The sequence below is a fragment of the Aquarana catesbeiana genome, linkage group LG05, assembly GCF_042186555.1.
Source record: "Aquarana catesbeiana isolate 2022-GZ linkage group LG05, ASM4218655v1, whole genome shotgun sequence".
NCBI lineage: Eukaryota > Metazoa > Chordata > Amphibia > Anura > Ranidae > Aquarana > Aquarana catesbeiana.
The window spans coordinates 652,010,145-652,030,200 of NC_133328.1; the positions used below are offsets into that span (position 1 = coordinate 652,010,145).

At 52.6% G+C, this 20,056-nt stretch overlaps 1 protein-coding gene across 6 annotated transcripts; it reads left to right on the forward strand.

Moving 5' to 3' along the window:
• Positions 1–465: 465 nt before the first annotated feature.
• LOC141145710 (zinc finger protein 181-like) lies at positions 466–18,385 on the forward strand. 6 transcript variants are annotated; one of them, XM_073632590.1, is made up of 6 exons: positions 466–623; positions 896–916; positions 8,775–8,881; positions 8,999–9,103; positions 15,523–15,585; positions 18,244–18,385. In XM_073632590.1, the coding sequence occupies exons 2-6, from the start codon at positions 912–914 to the stop codon at positions 18,327–18,329; spliced, it is 366 nt and encodes a 121-aa protein (XP_073488691.1). In that variant the 5' UTR covers positions 466–623; positions 896–911; the 3' UTR covers positions 18,330–18,385. The 6 variants fall into 6 exon arrangements, with proteins under 6 accessions (XP_073488691.1, XP_073488692.1, XP_073488693.1 ...); XM_073632591.1 differs by lacking the exon at positions 896–916 and adding an exon at positions 4,232–4,252; XM_073632592.1 differs by lacking the exon at positions 896–916 and adding an exon at positions 8,654–8,674.
• Positions 18,386–20,056: the final 1,671 nt, after the last annotated feature.

Below are 20,056 nucleotides of genomic sequence, written 5' to 3' on the forward strand. Positions count from 1 at the left end.
ACCAATCATCGCTGACCGCTCCGCCCTCCTCCCTGACTCCTCACCAATCAACACTGACCGCTCCGCCCTCCTCCCTGACTCCCCACCAATCATCACTGACCGCTCCGCCCTCCTCCCTGACTCCCCACCAATCATCGCTGACCGCTCCGCCCTCCTCCCTGACTCCTCACCAATCAACACTGACCGCTCCGCCCTCCTCCCTGACTCCCCACCAATCATCATTGATCGCTCCGCCCTCCTCCCTGACTCCCCACCAATCAACACTGAACGCTCCGCCCTCCTCCCTGACTCCCCACCAATCATCATTGATCGCTCCGCCCTCCTCCCTGACTCCCCACCAATCATCGCTGACCGCTCCGCCCTCCACCAATCGTGACTGACTTCTCCGCCCTCTATCACACAGGCTCCTCCCCCCTCACACTCGTCTCCGTGGTAACACTACCAGGGGGAGGAGATAAGAGACACAGCCCCGCCCCTCATTCCTCCTCTCTGTTTACTAATATGGAGGCGTCCAATCAGCGGCGGGGACATGTGACCAGCAAGGAAGGCGGGGCCGGTAGCGGAAGGGGCGGAGCCGGGATGGAAACGCGCAGTGTGCGGCAGTCATGATCATCTCTCGCCAGGTGAGGCCCCGGAGCATCATGGGAGGAGGGGGAGTGTCCCCCCATAGAGGAGCCCCTCCCCCCCAACACACACAGAGGACCAATCATAGGCTGAGCTCTGCTACTACCATCCCCCATCATCCCAGGGGGACCCCAATTCTATACAGAGGGGGAGGGGCCAAGTGATTGGATTGCAAGAGGGGGGAGGGGTGTGTCAGGTTAGGGGGAGGGGCAGTGGGAGGGGTAGGGGTGTGATGCAGAGTATTGATGGGAGGTTCTCTGTCGCTCTTCAGGTGCCGGTGCTCTTCGATGAGGTGGCGGTGTATTTCTCGGAGGAGGAGGGGGAGGGGTGTGATGCAGAGTATTGATGAGAAGTTCTCTGTCACTCTTCAGGTGTCGGTGCTCTTCGATGAGGTGGCGGTGTATTTCTCGGAGGAGGGGGAGGGGTGTGATGCAGAGTATTGATGAGAAGTTCTCTGTCGCTCTTCAGGTGTCGGTGCTCTTCGATGAGGTGGCGGTGTATTTCTCGGAGGAGGAGGGGGAGGGGTGTGATGCAGAGTATTGATGAGAAGTTCTCTGTCACTCTTCAGGTGTCGGTGCTCTTCGATGAGGTGGCGGTGTATTTCTCGGAGGAGGGGGGAGGGGTGTGATGCAGAGTATTGATGGGAGGTTCTCTGTCACTCTTCAGGTGCCGGTGCTCTTCGATGAGGTGGCGGTGTATTTCTCGGAGGAGGAGGGGGAGGGGTGTGATGCAGAGTATTGATGAGAAGTTCTCTGTCACTCTTCAGGTGTCGGTGCTCTTCGATGAGGTGGCGGTGTATTTCTCGGAGGAGGGGGAGGGGTGTGATGCAGAGTATTGATGAGAAGTTCTCTGTCGCTCTTCAGGTGTCGGTGCTCTTCGATGAGGTGGCGGTGTATTTCTCGGAGGAGGAGGGGGAGGGGTGTGATGCAGAGTATTGATGAGAAGTTCTCTGTCACTCTTCAGGTGTCGGTGCTCTTCGATGAGGTGGCGGTGTATTTCTCGGAGGGGGAGGGGTGTGATGCAGAGTATTGATGAGAAGTTCTCTGTCACTCTTCAGGTGTCGGTGCTCTTCGATGAGGTGGCGGTGTATTTCTCGGAGGAGGAGGGGGAGGGGTGTGATGCAGAGTATTGATGAGAAGTTCTCTGTCGCTCTTCAGGTGTCGGTGCTCTTCGATGAGGTGGCGGTGTATTTCTCGGAGGAGGAGGGGGAGGGGTGTGATGCAGAGTATTGATGGGAGGTTCTCTGTCGCTCTTCAGGTGTCGGTGCTCTTCGATGAGGTGGCGGTGTATTTCTCGGAGGGGGGAGGGGTGTGATGTAGAGTATTGATGAGAAGTTCTCTGTCGCTCTTCAGGTGTCGGTGCTCTTCGATGAGGTGGCGGTGTATTTCTCGGAGGAGGAGGGGGAGGGGTGTGATGCAGAGTATTGATGAGAAGTTCTCTGTCGCTCTTCAGGTGTCGGTGCTCTTCGATGAGGTGGCGGTGTATTTCTCGGAGGAGGAGGGGGAGGGGTGTGATGCAGAGTATTGATGAGAAGTTCTCTGTCGCTCTTCAGGTGTCGGTGCTCTTCGATGAGGTGGCGGTGTATTTCTCGGAGGGGGGAGGGGGGAGGGGTGTGATGTAGAGTATTGATGAGAAGTTCTCTGTCACTCTTCAGGTGTCGGTGCTCTTCGATGAGGTGGCGGTGTATTTCTCGGAGGGGGAGGGGTGTGATGCAGAGTATTGATGAGAAGTTCTCTGTCACTCTTCAGGTGCCGGTGCTCTTCGATGAGGTGGCGGTGTATTTCTCGGAGGAGGAGGGGGAGGGGTGTGATGCAGAGTATTGATGAGAAGTTCTCTGTCGCTCTTCAGGTGTCGGTGCTCTTCGATGAGGTGGCGGTGTATTTCTCGGAGGGGGAGGGGTGTGATGTAGAGTATTGATGAGAAGTTCTCTGTCGCTCTTCAGGTGTCGGTGCTCTTCGATGAGGTGGCGGTGTATTTCTCGGAGGAGGAGGGGGAGGGGTGTGATGCAGAGTATTGATGAGAAGTTCTCTGTCGCTCTTCAGGTGTCGGTGCTCTTCGATGAGGTGGCGGTGTATTTCTCGGAGGAGGAGGGGGAGGGGTGTGATGCAGAGTATTGATGAGAAGTTCTCTGTCGCTCTTCAGGTGTCGGTGCTCTTCGATGAGGTGGCGGTGTATTTCTCGGAGGGGGAGGGGGAGGGGTGTGATGTAGAGTATTGATGAGAAGTTCTCTGTCGCTCTTCAGGTGTCGGTGCTCTTCAATGAGGTGGCGGTGTATTTCTCGGAGGGGGGAGGGGGGAGGGGTGTGATGCAGAGTATTGATGAGAAGTTCTCTGTCACTCTTCAGGTGTCGGTGCTCTTCGATGAGGTGGCGGTGTATTTCTCGGAGGGGGAGGGGTGTGATGCAGAGTATTGATGAGAAGTTCTCTGTCACTCTTCAGGTGTCGGTGCTCTTCGATGAGGTGGCGGTGTATTTCTCGGAGGAGGAGGGGGAGGGGTGTGATGTAGAGTATTGATGAGAAGTTCTCTGTCGCTCTTCAGGTGTCGGTGCTCTTCGATGAGGTGGCGGTGTATTTCTCGGAGGAGGAGGGGGAGGGGTGTGATGCAGAGTATTGATGAGAAGTTCTCTGTCGCTCTTCAGGTGTCGGTGCTCTTCGATGAGGTGGCGGTGTATTTCTCGGAGGGGGAGGGGGAGGGGTGTGATGTAGAGTATTGATGAGAAGTTCTCTGTCGCTCTTCAGGTGTCGGTGCTCTTCAATGAGGTGGCGGTGTATTTCTCGGAGGGGGGAGGGGGGAGGGGTGTGATGCAGAGTATTGATGAGAAGTTCTCTGTCACTCTTCAGGTGTCGGTGCTCTTCGATGAGGTGGCGGTGTATTTCTCGGAGGGGGAGGGGTGTGATGCAGAGTATTGATGAGAAGTTCTCTGTCGCTCTTCAGGTGTCGGTGCTCTTCGATGAGGTGGCGGTGTATTTCTCGGAGGAGGGGGAGGGGTGTGATGCAGAGTATTGATGAGAAGTTCTCTGTCGCTCTTCAGGTGTCGGTGCTCTTCGATGAGGTGGCGGTGTATTTCTCGGAGGAGGAGGGGGAGGGGTGTGATGCAGAGTATTGATGAGAAGTTCTCTGTCGCTCTTCAGGTGTCGGTGCTCTTCGATGAGGTGGCGGTGTATTTCTCGGAGGGGGAGGGGTGTGATGCAGAGTATTGATGAGAAGTTCTCTGTCGCTCTTCAGGTGTCGGTGCTCTTCGATGAGGTGGCGGTGTATTTCTCGGAGGGGGAGGGGTGTGATGCAGAGTATTGATGAGAAGTTCTCTGTCACTCTTCAGGTGTCGGTGCTCTTCGATGAGGTGGCGGTGTATTTCTCGGAGGGGGAGGGGTGTGATGCAGAGTATTGATGAGAAGTTCTCTGTCACTCTTCAGGTGTCGGTGCTCTTCGATGAGGTGGCGGTGTATTTCTCGGAGGAGGAGGGGGAGGGGTGTGATGTAGAGTATTGATGAGAAGTTCTCTGTCGCTCTTCAGGTGTCGGTGCTCTTCGATGAGGTGGCGGTGTATTTCTCGGAGGGGGAGGGGTGTGATGTAGAGTATTGATGAGAAGTTCTCTGTCACTCTTCAGGTGCCGGTGCTCTTCGATGAGGTGGCGGTGTATTTCTCGGAGGAGGGGGGAGGGGTGTGATGCAGAGTATTGATGAGAAGTTCTCTGTCACTCTTCAGGTGTCGGTGCTCTTCGATGAGGTGGCGGTGTATTTCTCGGAGGAGGGGGGAGGGGTGTGATGCAGAGTATTGATGGGAGGTTCTCTGTCGCTCTTCAGGTGCCGGTGCCTCGGAGGAGGGGGAGGGGTGTGATGTAAAGTATTGATGAGAAGCTTCTCTGTCGCTCTTCAGGTGTCGGTGCTCTTCGATGAGGTGGCGGTGTATTTCTCGGAGGGGGAGGGGGGAGGGGGTGTGATGCAGAGTATTGATGAGAAGTTCTCTGTCGCTCTTCAGGGTGCCGGTGCTCTTCGATGAGGGTGGCGGTGTATTTCTCGGAGGAGGAGGGGGAGGGGTGTGATGCAGAGTATTGATGAGAAGTTCTCTGTCGCTCTTCAGGTGTCGGTGCTCTTCGATGAGGTGGCGGTGTATTTCTCGGAGGAGGAGGGGGAGGGGTGTGATGCAGAGTATTGATGAGAAGTTCTCTGTCACTCTTCAGGTGTCGGTGCTCTTCGATGAGGTGGCGGTGTATTTCTCGGAGGAGGAGGGGGAGGGGTGTGATGCAGAGTATTGATGAGAAGTTCTCTGTCACTCTTCAGGTGTCGGTGCTCTTCGATGAGGTGGCGGTGTATTTCTCGGAGGAGGGGGAGGGGTGTGATGCAGAGTATTGATGAGAAGTTCTCTGTCGCTCTTCAGGTGTCGGTGCTCTTCGATGAGGTGGCGGTGTATTTCTCGGAGGGGGGAGGGGGGAGGGGTGTGATGCAGAGTATTGATGAGAAGTTCTCTTGTCACTCTTCAGGTGTCGGTGCTCTTCGATGAGGTGGCGGTGTATTTCTCGGAGGAGGAGGGGGAGGGGTGTGATGCAGAGTATTGATGAGAAGTTCTCTGTCGCTCTTCAGGTGTCGGTGCTCTTCGATGAGGTGGCGGTGTATTTCTCGGAGGAGGAGGGGGAGGGGTGTGATGCAGAGTATTGATGAGAAGTTCTCTGTCGCTCTTCAGGTGTCGGTGCTCTTCGATGAGGTGGCGGTGTATTTCTCGGAGGGGGAGGGGTGTGATGCAGAGTATTGATGAGAAGTTCTCTGTCACTCTTCAGGTGTCGGTGCTCTTCGATGAGGTGGCGGTGTATTTCTCGGAGGAGGGGGAGGGGGTGTGATGCAGAGTATTGATGAGAAGTTCTCTGTCACTCTTCAGGTGTCGGTGCTCTTCGATGAGGTGGCGGTGTATTTCTCGGAGGAGGAGGGGGAGGGGTGTGATGCAGAGTATTGATGAGAAGTTCTCTGTCACTCTTCAGGTGCCGGTGCTCTTCGATGAGGTGGCGGTGTATTTCTCGGAGGGGGAGGGGGAGGGGTGTGATGCAGAGTATTGATGAGAAGTTCTCTGTCGCTCTTCAGGTGTCGGTGCTCTTCGATGAGGTGGCGGTGTATTTCTCGGAGGAGGAGGGGGAGGGGTGTGATGCAGAGTATTGATGAGAAGTTCTCTGTCACTCTTCAGGTGTCGGTGCTCTTCGATGAGGTGGCGGTGTATTTCTCGGAGGGGGAGGGGTGTGATGCAGAGTATTGATGAGAAGTTCTCTGTCACTCTTCAGGTGCCGGTGCTCTTCGATGAGGTGGCGGTGTATTTCTCGGAGGGGGGAGGGGGGGAGGGGTGTGATGCAGAGTATTGATGGGAAGTTCTCTGTCGCTCTTCAGGTGTCCGGTGCTCTTCGATGAGGTGGCGGTGTATTTCTCGGAGGGGGAGGGGTGTGATGTAGAGTATTGATGAGAAGTTCTCTGTCGCTCTTCAGGTGCCGGTGCTCTTCGATGAGGTGGCGGTGTATTTCTCGGAGGAGGAGGGGGAGGGGTGTGATGCAGAGTATTGATGAGAAGTTCTCTGTCGCTCTTCAGGTGCCGGTGCTCTTCGATGAGGTGGGCGGTGTATTTCTCGGAGGGGGAGGGGTGTGATGTAGAGTATTGATGAGAAGTTCTCTGTCGCTCTTCAGGTGTCGGTGCTCTTCGATGAGGTGGCGGTGTATTTCTCGGAGGAGGAGGGGGAGGGGTGTGATGCAGAGTATTGATGAGAAGTTCTCTGTCACTCTTCAGGTGCCGGTGCTCTTCGATGAGGTGGCGGTGTATTTCTCGGAGGAGGGGGAGGGGTGTGATGTAGAGTATTGATGAGAAGTTCTCTGTCGCTCTTCAGGTGTCGGTGCTCTTCGATGAGGTGGCGGTGTATTTTCTCAGAGGAGGAGGGGGAGGGGTGTGATGCAGAGTATTGATGAGAAGTTCTCTGTCACTCTTCAGGTGTCGGTGCTCTTCGATGAGGTGGCGGTGTATTTCTCGGAGGGGGGAGGGGGAGGGGTGTGATGCAGAGTATTGATGAGAAGTTCTCTGTCACTCTTCAGGTGCCGGTGCTCTTCGATGAGGTTGGCGGTGTATTTCTCGGAGGGGGAGGGGTGTGATGCAGAGTATTGATGAGAAGTTCTCTGTCGCTCTTCAGGTGCCGGTGCTCTTCGATGAGGTGGCGGTGTATTTCTCGGAGGGGGAGGGGGAGGGGTGTGATGCAGAGTATTGATGAGAAGTTCTCTGTCGCTCTTCAGGTGTCGGTGCTCCTTCGATGAGGTGGCGGTGTATTTCTCGGAGGGGGAGGGGGAGGGGGTGTGATGCAGAGTATTGATGAGAAGTTCTCTGTCGCTCTTCAGGTGTCGGTGCTCTTCGATGAGGTGGCGGTGTATTTCTCGGAGGGGGGGAGGGGGGAGGGGTGTGATGCAGAGTATTGATGAGAAGTTCTCTGTCGCTCTTCAGGTGTCGGTGCTCTTCGATGAGGTGGCGGTGTATTTCTCGGAGGAGGAGGGGGAGGGGTGTGATGCAGAGTATTGATGAGAAGTTCTCTGTCGCTCTTCAGGTGCCGGTGCTCTTCGATGAGGTGGCGGTGTATTTCTCGGAGGAGGAGGGGGAGGGGTGTGATGCAGAGTATTGATGGGAGGTTCTCTGTCGCTCTTCAGGTGCCGGTGCTCTTCGATGAGGTGGCGGTGTATTTCTCGGAGGGGGAGGGGTGTGATGCAGAGTATTGATGAGAAGTTCTCTGTCGCTCTTCAGGTGTCGGTGCTCTTCGATGAGGTGGCGGTGTATTTCTCGGAGGGGGAGGGGGAGGGGTGTGATGCAGAGTATTGATGAGAAGTTCTCTGTCGCTCTTCAGGTGTCGGTGCTCTTCGATGAGGTGGCGGTGTATTTCTCGGAGGGGGAGGGGGAGGGGTGTGATGCAGAGTATTGATGAGAAGTTCTCTGTCGCTCTTCAGGTGTCGGTGCTCTTCGATGAGGTGGCGGTGTATTTCTCGGAGGGGGAGGGGTGTGATGCAGAGTATTGATGAGAAGTTCTCTGTCACTCTTCAGGTGTCCGGTGCTCTTCGATGAGGGTGGCGGTGTATTTCTCGGAGGAGGGGGGAGGGGTGTGATGCAGAGTATTGATGAGAAGTTCTCTGTCGCTCTTCAGGTGTCGGTGCTCTTCGATGAGGTGGCGGTGTATTTCTCGGAGGAGGAGGAGGGTGGTGTGATGCAGAGTATTGATGAGAAGTTCTCTGTCGCTCTTCAGGTGTCGGTGCTCTTCGATGAGGTGGCGGTGTATTTCTCGGAGGAGGAGGGGGGAGGGGTGTGATGTAGAGTATTGATGAGAAGTTCTCTGTCGCTCTTCAGGTGTCGGTGCTCTTCGATGAGGTGGCGGTGTATTTCTCGGAGGGGGAGGGGTGTGATGTAGAGTATTGATGAGAAGTTCTCTTTCGCTCTTCAGGTGTCGGTGCTCTTCGATGAGGTGGCGGTGTATTTCTCGGAGGAGGGGGAGGGGTGTGATGCAGAGTATTGATGAGAAGTTCTCTGTCACTCTTCAGGTGTCGGTGCTCTTCGATGAGGTGGCGGTGTATTTCTCGGAGGAGGAGGGGGAGGGGGTGTGATGCAGAGTATTGATGAGAAGTTCTCTGTCACTCTTCAGGTGCCGGTGCTCTTCGATGAGGTGGCGGTGTATTTCTCGGAGGAGGAGGGGGGAGGGGTGTGATGCAGAGTATTGATGAGAAGTTCTCTGTCACTCTTCAGGTGTCGGTGCTCTTCGATGAGGTGGCGGTGTATTTCTCGGAGGGGGAGGGGGTGTGATGCAGAGTATTGATGAGAAAGTTCTCTGTCGCTCTTCAGGTGCCGGTGCTCTTCGATGAGGTGGCGGTGTATTTCTCGGAGGGGGAGGGGTGTGATGTAGAGTATTGATGAGAAGTTCTCTGTCGCTCTTCAGGTGCCGGTGCTCTTCGATGAGGTGGCGGTGTATTTCTCGGAGGAGGAGGGGGAGGGGTGTGATGCAGAGTATTGATGAGAAGTTCTCTGTCGCTCTTCAGGTGCCGGTGCTCTTCGATGAGGTGGCGGTGTATTTCTCGGAGGAGGAGGGGAGGGGTGTGATGCAGAGTATTGATGAGAAGTTCTCTGTCGCTCTTCAGGTGCCGGTGCTCTTCAGATGAGGTGGCGGTGTATTTCTCGGAGGAGGAGTGGTGTAGTCTGGAGGGAGTGGCAGAAGGAACTCTACAAGGATGTGATGAAGGAGAATTATCAGACTCTGGTCTTCATAGGTGAGACTCATCAGCCATACAATGAGCAGCTCTCCTTGGGGGTGTGGCTCCCCCGAGGATCCTGTGCTGTGATTGGTCTCTCCTCTATATTTATATGTATTTTCTTTTGGCCCCCAGGTCAGCCGGAGATCTTGTCTCGGATAGAGAGAGGTGAAGATCCGTGTATCAGGGCCCACCAACTCTCCGAGGAGCCCCGGAGGACCGACACCAATGGGCACACAGGTGAGAGGAGCCATGGAGGTGTGACATGGAGGGAGGAGGGGGAGGCCTTGGCCTGTGACCTCCTATGACAGATCAGTGGGTAACGCCCCCCTTCCTCTGTATTCCTCTGTATTGAGGAGGACCTTACACCTGAACGTCCACCTGGGAGAAGGTAGAAGAATGTGTGAGCAGAAGATCGGGTGGTGGACCTATTAATGTAGGAAGGAGCCCCCTGGAGGACCTTATACCCAAAGCTGGCATCAGATGAGGTCTGAACATCCACCTGGGAGAAGGTAGGAGAATGTGTGAGCAGAAGATCGGGTGGTGGACCTATTAATGTAGGAAGGAGCCCCCTGGAGGACCTTATACCCAAAGCTGGCATCAGATGAGGCCTGAACATCCACCTGGGAGAACTTGAGAGAACGTGTGAGCAGAAGACAGGTGGTGGACCTATTAATGTAGGAAGGAGCCCCCTGGAGGACCTTATACCCAAAGCTGGCATCAGATGAGGTCTGAATATCCACCTGGGAGAACTTGAGAGAACGTGTGAGCAGAAGACCAGGTGGTGGACCTATTAATGTAGGAAGGAGCCCCCTGGAGGACCTTATACCCAAAGCTGGCATCAGATGAGGTCTGAATATCCACCTGGAGGAACTTGAGAGAATGTGTGAGCAGAAGACCAGGTGGTAGGCTTGCAAATCTGACAAACAGTTGCTTGATGATGAAGAACTCTTCCACAGAGGCTGTGCCTATCCAGGGAATAGCGGAAGTTGATCCTAAAGAGCTTTAGCTTGAATAATGGTTTGAACGAGAAACCGGTTCCCCCTTACAGGAGTCGGGGATGACAGAGAGAGTCAGTGTTTCCCACCAGAAAACCTGCACAGCATGAGCTGTATCCATGCAGTGAAGAGCGATCTTCTAATGAACAGAAGCCTGACACAAGGTCAGAAGATCGATGTCCTGGGTGAAGGCCGAAACCACCTTAGGAAGGAAGTTTTGAGAGATCTTATGAATAGAAGCTGGACACAAGGTCAAAAGATCGATGTCTGGATTGAGGTGAAAAGCCGAAACCATTCTAGGAAGGAAGTTCTGGGGGATCATCTGGATGGAAGTTGTACAAAGGGTCAGAAGGTCAATGTCCAAGGTGAAGAGCCAAAACCACCTTAAGAAGAAAGTAAGTTCTAGGAGATCTTCTGAACGGAAGCTGGAGACCGGGTCAGAAGATCAATGTCCTTGGTGAGGGGCCAAAACCATCTTAAGTAAGTTCTGGGAGATCTTCTTATGAATGGAAGCTGGAAACCGGGTCAGGAGATTGATGTCTTGGTTAAGGTGAAGGCGAAAAAACCACCTCTAGGACAGAAGTTCTCAGAGATCTTATGAACGGAAGCTGGACAAAAGGTCAGAAGATCAATGTCTTGGTTGTGAAAGCCCAAAACCACCCTACGAAGGAAAGAAGGAAGTTCTGGGAAATCTTCTAAACAGAAGCTGGACACAAGGTCATTAGATTGATTGTCCTGGTTGAGGTGAAAGGCCGAAACCACCTTTTAAGAAGGAAGGAAGGAAGTTCTGGAAATTCTAATAATGGAAGCTGGACACAGGGTCAGAAGATCGACGTCCTGGGTGAAAGTCCAAAACCACCTTAAGGAGGAAGTTCTGGGAGCTCTTCCTATGAACGAGAGATGGATCAATGTCTTGTTTGTGGTGAGGGGCCAAAATCACCTTGGGAAGGATGGAATTTCTAGGCCTAAACACCTTGTCCTTATGTAAGAGCAGAAAAGAGTTCTTCAGCTCAGATACTTGTTTTGCAGGTGTGATCACAAGTAGAAAGGCAACCTTATCAGTGAGAGTGGAAAGGGGAATATCAAAAGTTTTTGAAGGGCTGAGACAACTAAATTCGAATCCCACAGAAACACGACAGAACCACATGGGAGACGCTCCTGTACAAATATCTTAACCAAAGAATGGGAAGCCAGCAGCCCCTGGAATAAGGTTGCCAGTGCAGAGATATGACCCTTGATGGTGCAAAGGGTCAAATGCTGGTCCAGGCCCATTTGTTAAAAGGATTTGTCCCTCAGAGGATTAACTTGGATGAAAATGTCTTGCCCAGCACCAAGCAAAGTGTGCCTTCCAGATATGATGGTAGAGTTTGTGGATAGTAGACTTCTAGCTTTCAGCTTCATAGAGACTCGGAGATGCCTTTATCTCTCTCAGAACCTGCCATACTGGTAAAGCCAGTGACCCTGAAGCAGGGTGGTAAAGTTGCCCTGATGATCAGGAAGAGCCCACGGGGTGTCTGCCAGGAGTTTGATCACATCAGAGAACCACATCCACCCGAACCAACTTGGAGCTATAAAGGATCACTGGAATGCCCTCAATCCTGTGAAGAAGACGAGGAAGCCATTTCTGAGGATGAAAGTCTTAGATCGGGATGTACTAATTCCATGGAGCCACCAGAACATCCACTGCTTCTTCTAGACCAGGAGTCTCCAAACTTTCTAAACAAAGGGCCAGTTTACCGTCCTTCAGACTTTAGGGGGCCGCAATGTGGCCAGTGGGAGAAGAAACTGTCCTGGCGTCAGTGGGCATAAACAATGCCCCATGATTGGAATTAGGGGGAGGGATAGTGTCCCATCATTGGTATCAGTGGGAGGAATAGTGCCCCATTGTTGGTATCAGTGGGAGGAATAGTGCCCCATCATTGGTGTCAGTGGGAGGAATAGTGCCCCATCATTGGTATCAGTGGGAGGAATAGTGCCCCATTATTGGTATCAGTGGGGGGAATAGTGTCCCATTATTGGTGTCAGTGGGAGGAATAGTGCCCCATCATTGGTATCAGTGGGAGGAATAGTGCCCCATCATTGGTGTCAGTGGGAGGAATAGTGCCCCATCATTGGTGTCAGTGGGAGGAATAGTGCCCCATTGTTGGTATCAGTGGGAGGAATAGTGCCCCATTATTGGTATCAGTGGGGGGAATAGTGTCCCATTATTGGTGTCAGTGGGGGGAATAGTGCCCCATTATTGGTGTCAGTGGGAGGAATAGTGCCCCATTATTGGTGTCAGTGGGAGGAATAGTGCCCCATCATTGGTGTGAGTGGGAGGAATAGTGTCCCATTATTGGTGTCAGTGGGAGGAATAGTGCCCCATTATTGGTATCAGTGGGGGGAATAGTGTCCCATTATTGGTGTCAGTGGGGGGAATAGTGCCCCATTATTGGTGTCAGTGGGAGGAATAGTGCCCCATTGTTGGTATCAGTGGGAGGAATAGTGCCCCATTATTGGTATCAGTGGGGGGAATAGTGTCCCATTATTGATGTCAGTGGGGGGAATAGTGTCCCATTATTGGTGTCAGTGGGGGGAATAGTGCCCCATTATTGGTGTCAGTGGGGGGAATAGTGCCCCATTGTTGGTATCAGTGGGAGGAATAGTGCCCCATTATTGGTATCAGTGGGGGGAATAGTGTCCCATTATTGGTGTCAGTGGGGGGAATAGTGTCCCATTATTGGTGTCAGTGGGGGGAATAGTGCCCCATTATTGGTGTCAGTGGGGGGAATAGTGCCCCATTATTGGTGTCAGTGGGAGGAATAGTGCCCCATCATTGGTGTGAGTGGGAGGAATAGTGCCCCATCATTGGTGTCTATGAACACAAAGCTCTCCCATCCTGAAGGAGTCTATAGAGAAGAACATGGTGTTCTCGTATCGGGGTGATTACATCTGCTCTGGATTGGTGTATTATGGGAGAAATGTCGGCACATTCTGGTGTATGGTGATCACCACACTAATGTTTGTAATCTATTACTGGATCCACCCTTATCCATACCATACCCCACCAGTAATCATCACTGGGAGGGAAGTCATATAAATATTTATTACTAACGATGACCTGTGATGTCACCAACTCCAGTTACAGTGTCTGACAAAAGTAAGTACACCCCTCAGTGACATTTGTGTAAATCTTTTCTTCTCTCTTTTCATGTGACAACACTGAAGAAATGACACTTGTCTACAATGTAAAGTAGTGAGTGTACAGCTTGTATAACAGTGTAAATTTACTGTCCCCTCAAAATAACTCAACACACAGCCATTAATGTCTAAACCGCTGGCAACAAAAGTCAGTACACCCCTAAGTGAAAATCTCCAAATTGGGCCCAAAGTGTCAATATTTTGTGTGGCCACCATTATTTTCCAGCACTGCCTTAACCCTCTTGGGCATGGAGGTCACCAGAGCTTCACAGGTTGTCACTGGAGTCCTCTTCCCCTCCTCCATGATGACATCACAGAGCTGGTGGATGTTAGAGATCTTGTGCTCCTCCACCTTCCGTTTGAGGATGTCCCACAGATGATCAATAGGGTTTAGGTCTGGAGACATGCTTGGCCAGTCCATCACCTTTACCCTCAGCTTCTTTAGCAAGGCAGTGGTGGTCTTGGAGGTGTGTTTGGGGTGGTTATCATGTTGGAATACTGCCCTGCGGTCCAGTCTCTGAAGGGAGGGGATCATGCTCTGCTTCAGTATGTCACAGTACATGTTGGCATTCATGGTCCCCTCAATGATCTGTAGCCCCCCAGTGCCGGCAGCACTCATGTACCCCCAGACCATGACACTCCCACCACCATGCTTGACTGTAGACAAGACACACTTGTCTTTGTCCTCCTCACCTGGTTGCCCCCACACACGCTTGTCACCATCTGAACCAAATAAGTTTATCTTGGTCTCATCAGACCACAGGACATGGTTCCAGTAATCCATGTCCTTAGTCTGCTTGTCTTCAGCAAACTGTTTGTGGACTTTCTTGTGCATCATCTTTAGAAGAGGCTTCCTTCTGGGATGACAGCCATGCAGACCAATTTGATGCAGTGTGCGGCGTATGGTCTGAGCACTGACAGGCTGACCCCCCACCCCTACAACCTCTGCAGCAATGCTGGCAGCACTCATACGTCTATTTCCCAAAGACAACCTCTGGATATGACGCTGATCACGTGACCTCAACTTCTTTGGTGGACCATGGCGAGGCCTGTTCTGAGTGGAACCTGTCCTGTTATACCGCTGTATGGTCTTGGCCACCGTGCTGCAGATCAGTTTCAGGGTCTTGGCAATCTTCTTATAGCCTAGGCCATCTTTATGTAGAGCAACAATTCTTCTTATCAGATCCTCAGAGAGTTCTTTGCCATGAGGTGCCATGTTGTACTTCCAGTGACCAGTATGAGAGAGTGAGAGCGATAACACCAAATTTAACACACCTGCTCCCCATTCACACCTGAGGCCTTGTAACACTAACGAGTCACATGACACCGGGGAGGGAAAATGGCTAATTGGGCCCAATTTGGACAATTCTGATGGGCTGGTGACGGGTACTCAGGTACTCTGATGGACTGGTGACAGGTACTCGGGTACTCTGATGGACTGGTGACAGGTACTCGGGTACTCTGATGGACTGGTGACAGGTACTCGGGTACTCTGATGGACTGGTGACGGGTACTCGGGTACTCTGATGGACTGGTGACAGGTACTCGGGTACTCTGATGGACTGGTGACGGGTACTCGGGTACTCTGATGGACTGGTGACGGGTACTCGGGTACTCTGATGGACTGGTGACGGGTACTCGGGTACTCTGATGGACTGGTGACAGGTACTCGGGTACTCTGATGGACTGGTGACGGGTACTCGGGTACTCTGATGGGCTGGTGACGGGTACTCGGGTACTCTGATGGGCTGGTGACAGGTACTCGGGTACTCTGATGGACTGGTGACAGGTACTCGGGTACTCTGATGGACTGGTGACGGGTACTCGGGTACTCTGATGGACTGGTGACCGGTACTCGGGTACTCTGATGGACTGGTGACGGGTACTCGGGTACTCTGATGGACTGGTGACAGGTACTCGGGTACTCTGATGGACTGGTGACGGGTACTCGGGTACTCTGATGGACTGGTGTACATCCGCCATCCGGGAGGAACAAGAAGTCTGAGCACAACACAAGCGATGTAAAGAATTCTGTGTTGGGCAGTGAGGACCACGTTGATAAAACCTCCCGGTGATCCTCACGTTGTCGGCAATGTGTTCCTCCTCAATGAAGCCGACTGGATGAGAATTCCCAAGTCCCTCAATGGACAAGAGAGAAAGTCTGATGAATGACGGGCGATGTGGGTGGAGAGTCTCCGATGTCTCCATGTTTGTACTATCAGAGCATTGAGCCATCACTCTGTGTACACGGGTTCCTTACCGCCCCCTAGTGGCCACCCTGGTTTTCCCAATTTCTTTATTGCCACCCCGAGTTTTCTTTCTGAATTTCAGAGTTTTGAGGAAGTCCAGAAGGTAATCTTTTCTTTCCAGTTACAGTGCGCGGCTATTGGCCACCGCTTCTAGACTCTTCTTAGCTGCTCTGCTGTGGGTGAGGGGTGAAATTCTGTATTAGACATTTACTGAATGTTCTGATTTCTGCAGACTGGACAGAGCGATCGATACTTGAAGACGACTTGGATATGGAACTACAGATACACTGCCCAGGTATGTACCCCTGTATAATACACCCCACGGGTATGTACCCCTGTATAATACACCCCCCAGGTATGTACCCCTGTATAATACACCCCCCCGGGTATGTACCCCTGTATAATACACCCCCCTGGGTATGTACCCCTGTATAATACACCCCCCCGGGTATGTACCTCTGTATAATACACCCCCCGGGTATGTACCCCTGTATAATACACCCCCCCCCCAGTATGTACCTTCCTATAATGCCCCCCCCCCCCGGGTATTTCCCTCTGTATAATACACCCCCCCCCCCCGGTATATACCTCTGTATATTAAACCCCCCCCCCCCTTCGGGTATGTACCTCTGTATAATACACCCCCCCGGTATGTACTTCTGGGATGGAATGTGTCACGGAACGCCCCACACTCCGCTTGAGTGCTTCCGTCATATACCGCTTCCTAAGTTCTGGAACACGGGTCCAATGGATCTGGCTATAGGAACCCCAAGAACTAGACAACACCAGTCTTGGAGTACATCAGAACTACCTTTATTTTGAGATCTCACAGACCTTTATACAGCAGGGATGACTCAAAGCTAACCTAATTAACATGACCTAATTTACTACAAAATGTACCCAGACCAGATGACAGTCTTGTGGGCACCGAGCTTCACACATTAATACAATTAACAATACAAACAACAATCTCCCCCCTCCTCAGCCTAGACCATTCGTCTATTAGCCAGGGCTGGTGGCTAATGTGATCAGCTCTCTCAATTAACATAAACACATGTTGATAACACCAGCATCTCCTCACAGGATGTGTCCCAGCAGAATGAATCAGTCTTATCAGCAGGGGGCTGCTGGAGGAATCCCCCCTCCCTCTTCAGGGACACAAATATACAGTAAGGAGTCCCCATACAATATATACATGACTGAGTCCGATTAATACAGTTCAGACTGGATTTCTCATTCACCTCAAATGCTAGGGCCCATAATCAGTGGGCAACAGGCTTGCACACAGTCCTCTCCAACAGCTTCCGCTCTGGCCATGTCCGTGACAGAATGTTATATCAGGATTTATGAGCAGCGGTGTAAAGAGGATTTCATCTCCAGGAAGTAATGAGGAAATGGTGGGGGAGGGTGTCCCTTCTATGGATGGATCCTGCTGTGAAGTGCTGGATGGTTGATCTCAGATCCGTCAGCCATGGAGGAGAGCCGATCCCAGCGGTGATGGATATCCAGAGTGTAGTAAAACTATTGGTTCCTGCTGAACCTCCATGCAGACTCTGCTGGATATCCATCACCGCTGGGATCGGCTCTCCTCCATGGCTGACGGATCTGAGATCAACCATCCAGCACTTCACAGCAGGATCCATCCATAGAAGGGACAGCATCCGAGGTGGAGATTGATTCATGACTTTTTTTTAAAGGCTGTCCGGTAAGCCTTTTATCTTTCTGGTGACGGGTTTTACAGCGGTGGAAGCCAGACATCTGTAGCGGCTTTTTTCACATGTTTTTATGGACGTTTATTTATACTTTGATTAGAAATATTCACGGACATTATTTTAGTGATTAATGTGCACAGTTTTCATTTGCACATAACAAAATAATTTTCACTGTTTATTTATATCCAGCGCTGCGCCTTTGATATATACGTTTAGTGGTGCCCCCTATCAGGGTTATAGCGTACAGCTGCAGGATACCTCTTCACAGGTTTATTATATATTTGTACACCTTAGCACAATAATATATCTTTTCACAGGTTCATATCATTTTTATTCACATCAATTTACACCTAGCGCAAATTTTTTTCTTTTAGAATAATCAATGGTGGGGGAGGGGTCTTTTGGGTGACACTCAGTCTGGGGGTATCGGGGGTCTGCGCGGTCCAGTCTGGGGGTATCGGGGGTCTGCGGGGTCCAGTCTGGGGGTATCAGGGGTCTGCGGGGTCCAGTCTGGGGGTATCGGGGGTCTGCGGGGTCCAGTCTGGGGGTATCGGGGGTCTGCGGGGTCCAGTCTGGGGGTATCGGGGGTCTGCGGGGTCCAGTCTGGGGGTATCGGGGGTCTGCGGGGTCCAGTCTGGGGGTATCGGGGGTCTGCGCGGTCCAATCTGGGGGTATCGGGGGTCTGCGGGGTCCAGTCTGGGGGTATCGGGGGTCTGCGCGGTCCAGTCTGGGGGTATCGGGGGTCTGCGGGGTCCAGTCTGGGGGTATCGGGGGTCTGCGCAGTCCAGTCTGGGGGTATCGGGGGTCTGCGGGGTCCAGTCTGGGGGTATCGGGGGTCTGCGGGGTCCAGTCTGGGGGTATCGGGGGTCTGCGGGGTCCAGTCTGGGGGTATCGGGGGTCTGCGGGGTCCAGTCTGGGGGTATCGGGGGTCTGCGGGGTCCAGTCTGGGGGTATCGGGGGTCTGCGGGGTCCAGTCTGGGGGTATCGGGGGTCCATGGGGTCAAGTAAGTCTGGGAGTATTGGGGGTTCTGTCGGTAAATCTCAGTCTGGGGTTCATCAGGGTCTGTACTGCTATGTAATACACCATTGTTAGATGACACGGAGTCGGGGGGGGGGGGGGGGGGTTTCTGATGGGTGACGCTCATTCTGGAGGTATTGGGGGTCCAATCAGTCTGGGAGTATTGGGGGGGTCTGTTGGGTGACGCTCATCTCTCTCCCCCCCCCCCCCTCTTCTGTTGCAGAGATGTTGCTGGAGGAGGCGGAGTCACAGCCGCAGTGGGAAATGCTCGATATATTAATATTTCTGGACGATCTCTTCGAATTGTAGAAATATTCGTCTTTGTTTTGTGTTTTTGCTGCTTTTAATAAACTTTTATTTTGTAATTGTTTTGTGCCTTCTATATACACTGTGCACCCCTCCCCCACTGCTCATCAATTCCCTCCCCCACTGCTCACTGATCCCCCATACTGTGCACCCCTCCCCCACTGCTCATCGATTCCCCACCCCACTGCTCACCGATCCCCCCATACTGTGCACCCCCCCTACACTGCTTATAGATCCCCCCTATACTTACTGTGCACCCCCCCCCCCCATATGGCTCATTGATCCCCCCTATACTCACTGTGCACCCCCCCATACTATACTGCTCATCGATCGATTCCCCCCCCCCCACTATACTGCTCATCGATCCCCCTATACTCGCTGTGCACCCCCCCTTCTACTCTGCTCATTGATCCCCCCCCAATACACACGGCACACAGGTCTTTCCTCCATCGATCCCGGACTGGAAACTCCCATTAGACATGAAAACTGTTCATTTCATTCTGTATATATTCTGATTTTTCTTTATCGTACATCACGGGACACAGAGCACCATAATAATGACTATCTGGGTTTATATGCTACCTTCAGGTGATTGGACGCTGGCAACCAATAGTAAGAAGGTTCCTCCCAAATAACCCCTCCCACACGGGAAGTACCTTAGTTCCTCGCCAGTGTCTTGAAGGTGATGGTCACGGCTGTTGAAGCTCTTCAAACTTCTTCAATGATGTAGTGAGGATGTTATAATCGGATCCATTCGGATGGCAAAAGAAAGCTAAAGTCAATGGTACCGGAGCCTTGGTTCAAGAACGAGGTTTTGCCTGTAATGTGTCCGATATGGCGCTGGACCCTTGTTGATGGTATTCCTGGTCTATTTTTTGCCCAAGGGAACCAGAAGGGTGCCTAAGGGTGTGGACCCCAAGTAATAGGGGACCCGGTCCTTGAAGGTCCTCGGAGGCGCTACCCACCGTGATGGGGGAAGATTGGGCCTGTCTCTGGCCCTGCAGCGGACCGGTGAGTACTCCCTCTGGGATTCCTAAGTCTGTTTTTTTTCCTCTATGTCATGTTGCTATGTATGGGCTTCCTAGTCTGCGTGTGCCTCGTGTCCCACTGTGTCTGAAATTACAGCTGACAAGCGGCGGTGTGCACTTATGCGGTGTGTGTCCCGCGAGTACGCCGTGGGCGCGGTGAGTGTGCTGTGGGTGTGCGCGTGCGCCGCTGGGGTTCCCGTGTCATCGTGCGTGCTGCGGGTCACGTGGTGGCGCGTGTATGGACGCTCGCCCATGCACGGCGGTGCCGGTTTATTGGGATCAATTACAGGCTCTATAAGAAGCTAGGGCTCCTAGAGCACACTGTTGGGACACAGAGGGGCACCTGAGTTTGGAGGTTTTGGACAGACAAGTTTGAAGGGTCTTTGTATAAAGCTGCGATAGCTGCTATACGCTGGATTACAGCCTATAGCTCAGGGGGAGTACTTGTTTTCCTCATCTCTTGTAAGCAATGTCTTCCAGAAGAGGGGGTATGGGGAGCAGGGCAAGTCCTGGGGTTAAAGTACTTCCTTTAAAAATAGGAGACCAACCTCATGTTGCCACAGCCTCAGTCTCCCCTGAAAGACCTGCGGCATCTGGTTTGGCTGAGCCATTGCAGTTCTCAGGCATAGTGGCCACTACCAATGTTCCTGCCTCGGCTTATGTTACTAAGGGTGACTTAGCATCAGCCCTAGCGGGCCTTGA

Excerpts from the sequence above, each read along its gene's own strand:
- LOC141145710 (XM_073632590.1), top strand. Across the intron at positions 8,882-8,998 it reads TCAGACTCTGGTCTTCATAG|GTCAGCCGGAGATCTTGTCT; the intron begins GTGAGACTCATC and ends TTTGGCCCCCAG. Across the intron at positions 9,104-15,522 it reads CGACACCAATGGGCACACAG|ACTGGACAGAGCGATCGATA; the intron begins GTGAGAGGAGCC and ends TGATTTCTGCAG.